At 34.9% G+C, this 15,231-nt stretch overlaps 1 protein-coding gene across 1 annotated transcript in view; it reads right to left on the bottom strand.

The window, feature by feature from the left end:
* The window catches only part of LOC122812122 (adhesion G protein-coupled receptor E3-like), a 328,040-nt gene that overhangs the window by 252,186 nt on the left and 60,623 nt on the right, over positions 1 to 15,231 (bottom strand). The window contains exon 2 of the mRNA XM_044084411.1: positions 13,098 to 13,180. Within this exon, the coding sequence (XP_043940346.1) occupies positions 13,098 to 13,180 (83 nt within the window). The remainder of the gene's footprint in view (positions 1 to 13,097; positions 13,181 to 15,231) is intronic.

Here is a 15,231-nt window from a genome sequence, read left to right as displayed (position 1 = left end):
AAGCTTCAGTATAAGTATTATGACAGTGACTTTAAAAGAATCTGGTTTAAAGCCTTTAGAAGTCAAAACACCCCATATGTACTTTAAAGTAGGCACACATATTTCACAGTTATTTGCATTAATTTGCAACTGCTTCTTTCTCAGCAGCCAGAAATCATGCTCATATTAAAACATTTCAATCTCTTAGCACAAGAAATCAGGATAAAGCCTAAAATAACAAGGGAACATAGGCCCAAAGTTAGCGACAGATTTTAAAATATTGCTCATATAAACTTAGAAATTTGCTAGAATAAACACAATGCGTTGGCATGCATTTTCTCAAGGACATGAAATCTGAAATGCATATGTATGCCATTATTTATTGACTATGTCAGCGAGTTGTCAGAAAACCACAAATTATATGAGGAACAGGCAAAAATATGAGGCAAAAATCTGGACATTCTGCAAAAATCTGGACAGTTGAGAGTTATGCCATGTTTAGTAACTTCACAAACTAGAAAACTATCAGTTTTGACCACTCTTTCTACAACTCTGTCTATTTTGACAGCTGCTGTTTCTTGGGTAGATGCTATTTCAAAGGGGAATTTTCAAAGCCAACATCTTCCCATGGAGGTGTTCAATATGCAAAGCTTTAAAGTTACTACATATAACCTATTTTGTCAACATACTTCATGCAACAAGCAGAGAGAAAATATATTTTTTAGGCAAAGTCACAGTAACTATTTCAGTTGTTCAAAGCCAATGTTTTCCTTTAATTCATTTGCTTAAACACTTATTATCTGTACATATTTTATGTATGTATGTATATATTGTTGTACAAATGTCATCCTGATCTTCACCCATTCAGTTGTTTCTTCTTGTTTGATAATTTCACCCATAGTTTCCAAGCAATTCAGTTCCTGCCTTTTATCAATGCATGTCTTGCTGGTATGCCTATAAGTTAAATCATAAAACCAAACTCCCCAGTAGACAATGTAAACCAGTGGGTAAGTAAGAGTACCCCTGCAAAATATAATCAGCATCTTGAGTATTGGGTTTGCTGACCCTCAAGGAGCACTCATAGCACTATCTCTGTTATAACATTTGCTACCAGTCTCATTACTTTTAACAGATTCTTTAAAAATTTGTTTTCTTTCGAAAACTTTTATATAGCCATTGCTTCTAGCTCTGTAAAGCCTTTTGTGAATTTAATCTTCTTTCGCAGTGGTGGCTGGTGACTTCAAATCAAAGGGGGGCTGCAGGAGACAGCAGAATGGGTGTGACCAATGGGAAGGGGTGTGGCCAACTAGAAAGGGGTGGGACAATGCTAAAAAACACAAAAAATGGGACTTTAATTAAATACGCTGTCCTGGGTGCCACTGCCAAACCTTGATTATGAGAGTCTAATCAAGACAAAATGAATTGTAGAAGAAACAAAATATTTCAATGCATTGGCTACATGACATCTTACTTATTATCTAGACGGAAACAAAAAGGTTGTGAGGCATGAAAAAATAAATTACTTTTAAATACGTTACTAGAATGCTACTCAAAATCAAGTATAAAAAAACAAGCAGCACTCAAATCAAACCACTTCTCCTTACACTGCAGTTCTAATTATAATTTATATTCAGCTTTATAAAAGTACCAAGTAACATGCTGAAAGTAGCAATCTCTGTGATAGCCCCACTTATAAAAATGTTTCTTATGCAAAAAAGGCCTGCTGCCTGACAACAACTATCTACTTGTTTCATCTGGAAAACATGATCAAAGTAAAAAATGAACAGCAAACAAGAAACAAGCTCAAGATAAATTGCTTAAAGGATTGCTGCACAGGTTATGGGCCACACATGATAGATTGGCATTCTGTCTAGTTTATGGGTAAAGCCTGCAAAGATGACTGTAATTCTCCAACAAATGTAATAAGTTTCTAAAAATACTGTAATCCTGTCCTTTATTACAAATACTGTCATATGCATTTCAATACTTAAGGCTTATACGCTATCTAGTTATGTAAATATTCTCTGTATGGCAACAACAAAAAGGCATTCAATGTTGGTAATTCTTTAACAGTATGCTTAGAACTAAATGGGACTTTGAGAGACATTATATATGATTTTGGACACAAAATGAATGACATTAAGAGTTTGCAAGTAGAGAATTTTTATTTAAATAGGTGTATGGAGCTGAAAATAGTCCCGATGGGACTACGCTTTTTTAAACGACCATTGGGTGTAGAACTTAATGATGAATTAATTAAGGAATGCAATGTCTTGTTTGACCCGTTTGGGTTTAGGTTCATGAAATTTATTATGAAATGCAATGACTATACGTTAGCCAGTCTAACTAAAGAAGTGGATAGGTTGAATGATATTATCACACAAGATTTGGTCTTTGACCAATGGCGTGCTTTATTTGACAAACAATTTACTTATGCTGAAACAACTTCACAAAAAATATTTAAAAGGAAATGTGATAAATTAAAATGTGATTTACAGCAATATAAGGATGGTATCATGTATAACTGGAAGAATAAGGTTAATAAATCTAATACTGCCACTCAAGCCAGCGAGGCTGGTGGAAATGGCAAAAAAACTAGATATAATGCACGAAATTCATATAGACCTTTTTTAGGACAGGGGTACAATTGGGAGGAAGTGCAGGACAGGAATACCAATGCCGGTGGAATCAACAGCCTCCACAACATATGAACCACAGGGGTCATTGGTAGTACAACCTGTACAACCCATTGTGAAGTACAATGAGGTCCAATATGGACAGAATAATTTTTTTATTTATAATTATACATCTTTGAATATAACTGACACACATTTTGCCTTGTTTAGGAAAGGAATGAAATTTATCCCTAGAAGTAAATTTAATTTAGTTGACAATGTTATACAATTTAAGTTGTATTAGAGGAAGTTAAATTTATCAGTATATTTTAATGGTAGTAAGAATAATGGAATGTCGACTTCATTTTATAGGAAAAGTGTATTTACCCCACAATTACATCCGACCTTGGGTATCTTTGAAAAGGTAGTATTGGATGAAATGTATAGATATGGGCATAAGGGTTCACATTTTATAAAATATAACATGAGTAAGGAGGAGTTTCAACTCATGTGTGAATTATGTAGTGACCCTAATATTAGGATTATGCAACCTGATAAAGGCGGTGGAGTTGCTTTGTATGAATCCACTGATTATAAGAATGAAATACAAGTTATATTACATGATGCAGATCAATATGAAGTTTCATCCATTAATGAAGTATATATTGCATATGGTAGAATTGATGCCCTTTTGGAAGAGTTATTGATAGAAAACAGGATTGATCAGGAATTATATCAGTATTTAAAGGTTAAGTACCCAGTTATAGCAACCATAATAGGTATCCCGAAGATTCATAAGAATATGTTGCATCCCCCATTCAGACCTATTATATCGGGTAGTAGGTCAAAAACATTCCCTTTTGGGAAAGTTATTGATACTTGGTTAAAACCAATATATACCACCACCAACCATATAGTAAAGGACTCATGGGATTTTTTAGCTAGATTAACTCATTCTATTTGGCAACCAAATTTAACTTTGGTCACTATAGATGTGAAGGACCTCTTCACCTGTATCCCAAGGGAAGAGGGTATGGAAAGGTTTATTAACAGCATTCTTAGATGCACTGAATATACTTGGGATAAAATCAAGTTAATAGAGGAATTTATGAGTCTAGTACTGGACTATAACTTTATATATTATGGGGGGGAATATTTTAGACAAAATAAGGGGGTTGCCATGGGCACGGCTTGTGCCCCAATTTATGCTAATATGGTCCTTTTAGACTGGGAGTATGAAGTAATTTTTAGCAGCCGATACATGCAGTACATTAAAAGATATGTACGGTTTTTGGACGATGTATTTATTGTATGGGAGGGGGATAATACAATTATCCCAGATTTTATTCAAGACATTAATACATCTACCTTCTATTTGAGTGTCACACAAAAATATAGTACGGAAGGTATCGCCTATCTGGATACTTATATTACCTTAACATCTAATGGTTTTAAATCAAATATATATAGGAAGGAGACATTCAGTAATACATACTTGGAATACAATAGTTGTCATCCTGTAAGGTTAAAAAATAATATAGTTAAGGGTCAGTGTATTTGTGCTGCTAGAATGACTTCTGATTACAATGAGATGGTGATGGAGTTGAATACAATAGGAAATATGTTTAAACAGAGGGGATATCCTGATTATGTGATCAAGGATGCTATTGAGTATGTTAGTAAAATGTGGGGAATTAAATTCAAACCTTTATTAGGAGTAGGTATAGATAATATAGGCATAACTAATAGTCAAGGAAATGCTAGGGATTTTCATATGGCATGTATTTTACCTTTTAGTAACTATACTGAGGATATAAAACATATTATTAAGAGAAATTGGAATATTTTAAAGGGTGATGATGGAATATTCGCTCTAGTTGGTAACAAACCTTTATTTGTTAATAGTGTGGGGTATAATCTCAAGAGTAAATTTGAACACAATGTAGTGAGTTTAAAAGGACAACAGACTGGTACTCGGAAGTGTGGTCATTGTAATCAATGTAAGGCTATTATGGAGGACCAAGATGTGCAGTTACTCAATATAAGTAAAAATGTCTTGCACTTTTGTCGTGGTGATTGTGACACCAAGAATGTCATATATCTGGCCCTGTTTACTTCCTGTCCTAGTTTTTATGTAGGTCAAACAGGGAGAAAATTGAAAAACAGGATATATGAGCATTTGTATGCAATAAAGAAAAGGGATGAAAATAATGCTCTATTTAGACATGTGCGGGACAGTTGCAATTGTAGTACTTTTAAGTTTGCAATATTAGAGTTGGTGAAGGTATCACAAAGAGGTGGGAGTATTAAGTATACTCTGGGAGAGAAAGAAGTCAGATGGCAAATACTTTTGAATGCCACTTCACTACTAGGTATTAATGAATACATTACGATTAAACCTATATTACTGAATAAAGTTTGATTTATGTTAGAGAGGTTCATATATATATCTATATATATATATATATATATATATATATATATATATATGTGTGTGTGTGTGTGTATATATAAGTATATATATACTTATATGTGTATATATATATATATATATATATATATATATGTATAAATGTGGGTTTGATTTTTTGAAGCACTAGTTGTTTTTTGTAATACATTCACTTTTATTTTGAAATGGAATTTGCAGACTCTTATTTTTTACTTGTTAGATGAGCTGTTATGTGATTGGTGTATCAATTAGTTTGAATGATGTATAAAATGAATGGATTTGCAAGGACAGTGTTCTGATGAAGTCTAAGTTATATTAGATGAAAGCGCTAAACCTTGAAATTTTATTGATTTTTTAAAAATAAAGTATTTTTTAACTATAGTACTAATTATTTCACCTAACCAGTGGATTCTGTTGTACTCGTGCACGTTGAGCTGTTTGAATGCTTATTAAAGCTTATTTGCATCTTATAGTCTCAGACAAGCTTATCTGATGGTCATTAAAGCATTGCTACTTAAACACAGAATAACAGGCACTGCAACGGCATGCATTTTCTGAATAAGAAGAAGCATAAATCAACAGTATAAAAATATGACAGAAAACCAGAATATTCTGCAAAATCAAGGACAGATGAAAAGCCACTAAGTTTTTTGTGTCTACCTTGGATGGTGTGATACTTTGTACACTTACACTGTATAACTGCTCCTTGCCTTGCTTGGACACATCAAGAGTCACTACATGTGGGAGTGTGGTGCAACGGGTCTATATTAGAAGATCGAATGTTCAGGTGATTGAACACCTAAACATCGATAATATCGAAGCTAAAAATGTCGAATGTCCCAGAGAAACATGTCCGTGGCCACTAAGACAAAAAAATAACTCTACATCCAAAGTAAGTGGGGGTCTTCACCCCCCGCACCTCTCAACTAAATATATCAACTCTGAGATTGTTCTACAGTACACAAAATGGCAAAAATCCGGTGAACGTCCAAGAGAAATCTTTCCCTGCGTTAAATTGGCTGTTTGCTGTTTTTTGCTTTCGATATTAGAAGATCGATGTTTATTTGTTCAATCACCTAAACATTCGATCTTCTAATATAGACCTGGGTGCAACAAGTATGTCACAATTTGAAATGTCTCTGGCTGATGATGATGGCCCTGACACATTTGTCATACCTCTCAGCTTCAGAGCAAGAAATCTGGACAAAGCCATAAATAGAAGTGGGACAAAAGGTACAAAAATAAGGACAATTTTTAAATATTGCTCTTATAAACTTAGAAAGATCACATAATAGTAGGCCTTGCATTATTATGAATTTTCTGAAGGGTATGAAATCTGAAACTCAAATATCTGTCATTATTTTCTAACTTCAATCTTTAATGATTTGCCACTAATTTGCCAGAAAAACACAACTTTATGAAAAAACAGACTAAAAATGTGATGCAAAAACATAAAATAGCCACACAATACAGCTGGGAGCCTGTCAAAAAAGGAATATTTTTTTTAATATTAGTACTGTTAACTCGAGCAGCTGAAAAAATAAGAGAATCTACATGCATTTCTAAAATTAAAAGTAATCTGTAACTCTGATTATTACAATTATTTATTTATAGTAAACCCTCCATGTTTTCTTCCAAATTTCCATTTGCCAAAATCAGGATCCTCTTAACACAGAAAATCTGGACATGACCAAATATATTGGTGGATCATACTTCTCTCCCCTTGAAATTCACACTCATTGAAACAGAATTGAAACCCACATTTAAAGAAAATACATCTGGCTAGTGGCAGATAAAAATTAACTTTTGGTTGTTTTCAAATCAAAGGCCCTTTGCACAGGAAATGTACATGTGTTATTTGATGCACCTTCCTGATTGTATTAAGTTATAGTCATTGTATAATACAGTACAACTGTTAGAGGGCATTTTAAATGTATTATTTTGAACATTTTTCCAGTAAACAATGAAACAAAATGCATTCATTCATAATGACAAAACTGCCGAGTTCAGAACATTGCCATCATAAAAGTCTACATAAAAGTCTACTCAAACTTCTACAATCCACCAGTATCAGGAAATAAGCAGAATCTCTGCAGAAGTAAAAGTTGTCTAAATAATTTCACATTAAAGAGATCTGTAACTAATGAAAAGTTGCTGCTAGCAAACAACTTTATATTTCATTGTTTCATCTACAAATAAAGTGCCTGTTGCCATTGAGGAATAAATTGACATGTTACATTAAAAAATAATAAGCTGGTAATAATGCAATAGGGAATGGAGACAAACTGATAACAGGCCCATTGCTACTAGGTATCTCTGCCAAAGAGGACATTTTCGGGACTGCAGCATCCACTCCCTTTAAAAGTACAACACAGTACAGTATCAGCAATGCATCTGCATACTGTGGGAGTGGAACCCACAGCCTTCTACATCACAAGCATGTACCCTACCCGTTATGCTATTAACAATACAGGCAGACACACCATAAGCAGCATTAAACTTCTCTTCAAGCTCTCAGCTCCTTGTAAAATCCACTCAACACTCAACTGTATCTCTCAACTTTGAAGCACAAGAAATCTAGAAAAAGCAAAAATTTATTGGGGGGGGGCAAAAGCCCCTAAACTAGGGACACATTTTAAACCTTGCTTGTATAATCTTGGAAAGTTGCTAGAATAAAATGCTGTGTTGCCACCATGCATTTCACTGCCAACTCTTGAACCTTGGACCCTGTGCATTACAGTCAGAGCAACATACCACTATGTCAAATAAGCTATTTCTTGAAATGTGGGAAGACTGAAAATTAAATGGCTATCATTTAGTGAATTCAGTTCTCACCATAGCTCTAAACCAGCTAGCACAAAACACCTAGACAAAGCCAATAATAGAGGAATACAGCTCCCAAACATATTCAGTGAATACACTTCTCACCATATTTTCTTTCTTTTTTCTTTTCTTTTCTGTTCTTTTCTTTTCTTTCTTTTTTACAGCTGGGGGGCTGCAGTCCTACAGCCCAATAGCAAAAGCCACCCTTGCTTCTTTGCGATTATTTATCCCGTCTTGCTCTCCCTCACAAATTTCCATGCTGAATGTTCTGGTCATTTTTCATATTCTCATCTATAGCCTTTTTATTATCATTAAACTTATATTTATCCCTATTGATTGTATTAATAAAGTGTGCGCAATTCCATAAGCCAATCTGTAGCTATATAGTGCAAATTATTTCAATCATTCTAAATGTATTAAAGCATTTGAGCCAACTTATTCAGTTGTTTGAGCAGTTTTTACAGGGATACAGCACAAAGCATTAACTTGCAATCAAGAAAAATCTGTGCACTGGAATCAGATTATGTACACAATACATCAGAGAAGTGCACAGAGATTTGTATATGGCATTGGACTTTTAAGTGACTTAAATATGGGATATGAGAATGTAAGTTATTTGGCCCAAGTATCGTGCTCAAATGCGATTTCTTGCCTTTAATCACAAGGTATTCTAAATAAGAATCATCATTTTTGCTGCTATTGTCTAAACAGCATTCATATTATCCATCTCAGTTGTGATAAAAATTTGTTGCCATTTCATTTTGACTTTTTGTCACTACCACAAGCAATTTTTAAGCACACCCTGTATTTCACACAGCCTCAAACTCTTCCTCCAGATTCAGTGCTCGCTCATTGTTATATTCCCTAATTTTCACTTACTGGGGTACCCCAGATGCAATCTTTCACTGTGTGGGCCTCCCAAATCCTTGAGCAGTTAACCTCAATGGTAATCCACTACTAAGCCTGGGACTGAGTGATAAAATGAGGAACCTTAATCATTGAGCTTCAGAGCTCTCACTCATGATGTGGTTGGTCATATGCCCTACCTATAGAAATTGATAGACTGTTAATGACAGCACATTTTTGTAGACTATTAATGTCAACACATTTTCATATACCCCTTAATTATGCTGAAATGACCTTCAAGGCTCCTGGTCTTTAATAGAGGTCACTTAGGCACTATGTTCTATAAATCATCCCCTAGGATATGAGAGGTGACCATCCAGCCCTTTCTCTGGCTTTTCCTACCTGCAGCCCAAATCCATTCCCAGAATTAGGTAGCCAGCAGTCCAGAAGTACTGCCTGATCTATACCAGTGGTCTGTCTGCCACACGAAAATCTTGATGCAAGGATTTATTTCGTTTTTCCATATTTTTCAAGTGATTACAGTCTCTTCATATCCTACAAACATTATATATTGCACTACAACATACCTTTATGTACTTAAAACCACATTCTTTGCCCTGGCATCCTTTCCATAATATCTATCTATCTATCTATCTATCTATCTATCTATCTATCTATCTATCTATCTATCTATCTATCTATCTGTCTGTCTATCAGTCTCTCTATCTATTCATTCATTTATTTTTTTTTATGTTCATTCTGACTATGACTATTGTTACTATGATCTTGTTTTACCCCACAGGTTATATTTTGTACAGCTGCAGATCCTCAGATATGCTTTTAGGCTGAACACTTATAAGAACTTCATTCTTATTCTAAATGTCCAGTATTTTATCAAGTTTCAAATCTGCTTCTTTCAATAGACCAATGGAATGTTCATTGTTGATAACACATTCAATTCTGGCTCTCGTCAGTGAATCATGCAAGACACCAAACTCACAGGCACATTCTGTGTTTCAGTCTGGTTGTACCAGCATCTATTGGGTTTTATAGAGAAAGAATGTCCTACACATTGCAGACTCTTTGACTCACTATATGTCTAAAAGCCTTCTCTCAAGACTGATAACTTGTCTCAGTCATTTTATTTAAGCTTTAAATGTGAAATACCTTAATCACTTTTTGGCCTGCATCATAAAAGGATATCAGAAATTGGATATTTTTTAGATTTTCTGCAATTATTCTTAAATTGGGCTTCATTTTCAAATACCAGAATCCAGTTTTCAGACGTTTCTAAGGAGATTCATTCATTTATTTTTTTTTATGTTCATTCTGACTATGACTATTGTTACTATGATCTTGTTTTACCCCACAGGTTATATTTTGTACAGCTGCAGGTCCTCAGATATGCTTTTAGGCTGAACACTTATAAGAACTTCATTCTTATTCTAAATGTCCAGTATTTTATCAAGTTTCAAATCTGCTTCTTTCAATAGACCAATGGAATGTTCATTGTTGATAACACATTCAATTCTGGCTCTCGTCAGTGAATCATGCAAGACACCAAACTCACAGGCACATTCTGCGTTTCAGTCTGGTTGTACCAGCATCTATTGGGTTTTATAGAGAAAGAATGTCCTACACATTGCAGACTCTTTGACTCACTATATGTCTAAAAGCCTTCTCTCAAGACTGATAGCTTGTCTCAGTCATTTTATTTAAGCTTTAAATGTGAAATACCTTAATCACTTTTTGGCCTGCATCATAAAAGGATATCAGAAATTGGATATTGTTTAGATTTTCTGCAATTATTCTTAAATTGGGCTTCATTTTCAAATACCAGAATCCAGTTTTCAGATGTTTCTAAGGAGATTCAAGCATGTTAATGGATGTAGAAAAACAGACTGCAAGCTAAAAACTTAAGAAATATGTCTGAAGGATACATAGTTCAGTAGTAATAATGAGATAAAAGATTTAAAAAATAATATATTGCATACCAAAATTGAAATCTGAGGGTGAAAATGATTTTTACATTCAAGAAGACCGTAGACTCATTCCAATGTTAATAATGTAAAAATGTGAAAACAGAACTTTTACCATTAATTTTGTTTATCTAAGACAGAAAATAAAACAAGGCAAGCTGAGAATCTGCAGAGCTGGCTTTCAAAAAGAAAAAAATGTACAGACTGAAGAAAACTACTTCAAAAGTTTGCAAATTTGGAACTTAGTACCATATTTAAATTTGTTACCAAATAACATTTATATTTCATACTATGTAGTATACATAGAAAGGGAAATATACCATTGAGATGCAACGTAATCAGGATCATATAACTTGTTCAGAAACTGATACTTCTTTACCGAAAATAAAAGATATTAAATCAAAAAGCATTGTCCCCTTTAACTGGGCTTCATCAGATCTTACTCCAATTTACACGAAATGCCGTATTTATATGCTTTACCAATCCAAACATGTTTGTCCATCTGCTTGTTGTTCATTCACTTGAGCAAAAGGGAGTGAAAAGAGGATTTCTTTTCATTTTCAATGATTCCATCCTTTAAAGTTATGTACATCAAGGGACAGAGTTCAGAGCATTTTCTTTTCAATATGGTATCTAGAACTTCTCTCATATATATATATATATATATATATATATATATATATATATATATATATATATATATATATATATATAGGTCTGGGTTACAACATCGACAGATGACAAGACCGACAGCGAAATCACTGACACCAGAGGATCGACGGATGAAAACACTGACGTGGAGAACACCGACATGGGGAAAGGATGTGTAAGTATGCGGTAGTGACGGATGTTAGGGTGCGAGTAAGGCAAGTGTGCGATGTTGACGGTTTGTAGGGGTAGGGGTGGGTTAAGTGAGTTAGGGTTAGGGCACGGGTTAGGTAAGGGTGCAGTAGTGAATTTTTTTGGGTTAGGGGCGGGTTAAGTGAGTTAGGGTTAGGGCGCAGGTTAGGTAAGGGTGCAGTAGTGAATTTTTTTGGGTTAGGGGCGGGTTAAGTGAGTTAGGGTTAGGGCGCCTGTTAGGTTAGTGTGCGATAGTGACGGACCTTAGGGTTAGGGTTTCGGTTAGGGTTGTGGATAGTTGTGTATGTAAGGTTTAGTGTTTGTTTGTTAGGATTTAGGTGTGCTTGTGTTGTGTGTGTGGTTTTTGGTCAGGGAATTTGTTTTGTTTATTGGTTGTTGTGATGATGTGTTGTCGGTGATGTCATTGTCAATGTTTGTGAACTGTCGATGATGTGTGTGTGTGTGATGTCATATATCATATGTATATATGCTATATATATATATATATATATAGAACCATATATATATATATATATATATATATATATATATATACATACATAGATCCACAGCCCCTTTTTCCTAGTTTTGCACTTGGGGTCAGGGTGTTACTTCAACAGTGACAATCATCTAGAGCCAACGTATACACCACCAGGTGGTTTGCCTTGCCACAGTAGTTCTTCTGCACCACACACTCGTATGCATACTGACACCTATGGCCAATTTGGAATGTACAATCCACCTACAGCATGTCTTTGGAATGTGTGAGGAAACCTGAGTACCTGAAGGAAACCCAAGCAAACACATGGAGGCCTATATATATATATATATATATATATTTATATACATATATTTATATATATATATATATACATATATATATATATATATATATATATATATATATATATATATATATATATATATATATATATATATATATATATATATATATATATATATATATATATATATATATATATATATATAAGTATATATAGAGAGAGAGAGAGAGGTATAGCAATAGATATACACACACATACAAATGAACATCAAATGCTTATAAGAGGGAAGTAAAAAAAGACCAGTCATTTTAGACTGAAAGTAAAATGATTTCAAATAACAAAAAATAAAACATTTTTTTGTTTATGCAAAAGGTAAGCCGCCATCCACACCTCACTCCCCCTTAAATTATGGATACCAACCCTGAGATCATATAACAGTCGGGTAAGGAAAATTCTCTAACTCTGCTGAACCACAATCTTTTGCAAAAGACTGCTGCTAAAACTCTATTGAAGAGAGGTTTAGCTCTTATGAGCATCCACTCGTATTTACTTCCTCAGAAAGTGTTTGCACTTATATATAGTACAACTGACTGAATGAAAAGACATTAAAAATAATTTGCATTTAATTTTAACAATAGCCTTTACTATATGCGCATGCACACGTGCTTACACACACACACACACACACACACACACACACACACACACACACACACACACACACACACACACACACACATCATAATCAGTAAAATTACATTTTTGACATTGTGAATATTACCTGGCTTTTCTTTAAAATGAGCTTTGAAGAACACTGTGGATGACTTTTATTCTGTGATTCATGACAGCAATGGCACAATTGACCTAGAAACACAGATATTTTGCCTCATTAGTTAAGAAGTATTATTCTGCAGGTACATATCTACTACTACATTTCACACATCACAGAAAGACGCACACAGCACAATTATAAATGTGTCCATTTAACAAGATATATGGTATATTGTGAATTATGATAAAATCATGTCCTCCTTTTGGTATAATTTTACATGGTTTGAAATCTGTAAGAATAAAATTACCTGAGGAGAACAATACATTTATCACTGTGGACAATCCTAAGTATATTATTACTCTTAAAATGATGTCTAAACATTTGGCTACACATTATCTGAAGTAAAATTAAAAAATATGCATTTTTGATATAACTGGACAGTTAAGCACAACTGTAAAACATAATGAAAAGATATTGTGGGCTAAGCCTCTACAAAGAAAAACAGAAACAGCTTTGCTAATCACATCAGCATTTGTGGAATTTTATTTTTGGGTTATTACTGGGAAAGCTTTAAAATATTATTTGCTAGACTATCCTCCGGATTCACTATCTGTCCGTGCAGGACTAGCTTAGTCCTGCATGGAAGCATCCGTTTAGGAGCAAGATGGCACCATGCCATGCATATTAATGAAGGCATGCTGCCTGAGCTCCTAATCTTAGAGCGTGTATGAGTGTAAGGGGCGTGTCTGAGAGCAGAGCTCTCAGAATATACACGCCCCTGCAATGAAGAACAGCAGACAAGTCACAAAATAATGAGCAAGACTGCTCATAGGTGTATGCATACCCTCAGCAACATGCCCCACATGTACAAGAGCAATAGTTAAAATAACAAATATAAAGATATTTTTATAAACAGATGAGAGTTAACCGTAGGTGTGCAGGTTTTCCCATCGCTAAGCTACGGGTAATGCAGCTTAAATGTGTCAGTGTCATAATGTTGCAAAGTCCACAGATAAACACATGCCCCATGCAGTATATGTACACAGGAATCAGGGATACAAATGTAAGGTAAAATGTGCAATGAATGATAACTCCATACAGCTTCCAAATCCCCCACCTTCCCAAGAACCGTTAGACATTAGTGCAGTGGTAAGCAGGAGTAAGCACCATTAAGCAGTAGTAAGTGGGAATAAGCATATGTAAGCACCAGTAAGTGGGTTTAAGCCTGTTTGCACAGGGGTAAGTAATGTGCACACAGGATAAGCAATATTGAAGTTAACTCTCTGCAAGCATATTTAACCCGAGGTTAGCATTGCTTACCCTAGTGCAAATCCACGCAAACCCGCTTACAAGTGTTTAAAAGTGCCTTAATCACTTTGTATCCAACAGCCCTTGTTCTGGCCAGCAACAAAATAAGCAGCCTCAGCAAGGCTCAAACCCAAGACCCTGCACACCATAGCCAAAGTGATTTACTACTAAGCTATCACAGCAGTACATAAGATGGAGGTAGCACCAAACAAATCATCACTATGGGAAAATCAAACTGAACTTATGAAAGGAATCTATATACAGTCTTATGTTGTATAACCTACTGCATAACACAGATATGTGAACTGGAGTACTGACGTAAGGCCAGATGTGAGATGTAATTATAATAATGTGTTGAAGTCCCCTAATAAACACAAGGACCCCATAGAGTGTACGTACACATGAATCATGGATACCCGACACATATATAATATGTAATGCAATAATAATAAATGCCAAAAAGCAAATATAATGCAAATGTAATATTAAGCAATGCTCAGCATTGCACAGGCCAGCTTAGTAGGTGTAAGCAATGTGTAGGCCAGCTAACTCATTTTGCCCATTGGTATATCCCTTTAAACAATGCCAATGTTAGGTAAGCAGGTTTGCCCATAACTTAGCCTTTTCAAAACTGTCCAGTCCTGGCAAAGTGTAGGAAACCGGCCCTACATAAACCCAATGGGCAGGAATACATCTCATAACTGGTTGTAGCTTCCCCTTGTGGTCACCATGTCAGGAAGGGGAGATGGAGTGCACTTTTGGGTGCAGTGCTGGGGCATCCAGGAATCCAGAGTCATGGCAGGACTCCTTGTCAAAGACCATGAGCAGAGACTGC

This window comes from Protopterus annectens, chromosome 9.part0 (genome assembly GCF_019279795.1).
Source record: "Protopterus annectens isolate FY-2018-M chromosome 9.part0, PAN1.0, whole genome shotgun sequence".
Taxonomy (NCBI): Eukaryota; Metazoa; Chordata; order Ceratodontiformes; family Protopteridae; genus Protopterus; species Protopterus annectens.
The sequence above is the reverse complement of the archived record's forward strand: the minus strand, read 5'-3'. Positions and strand labels throughout refer to the sequence as shown.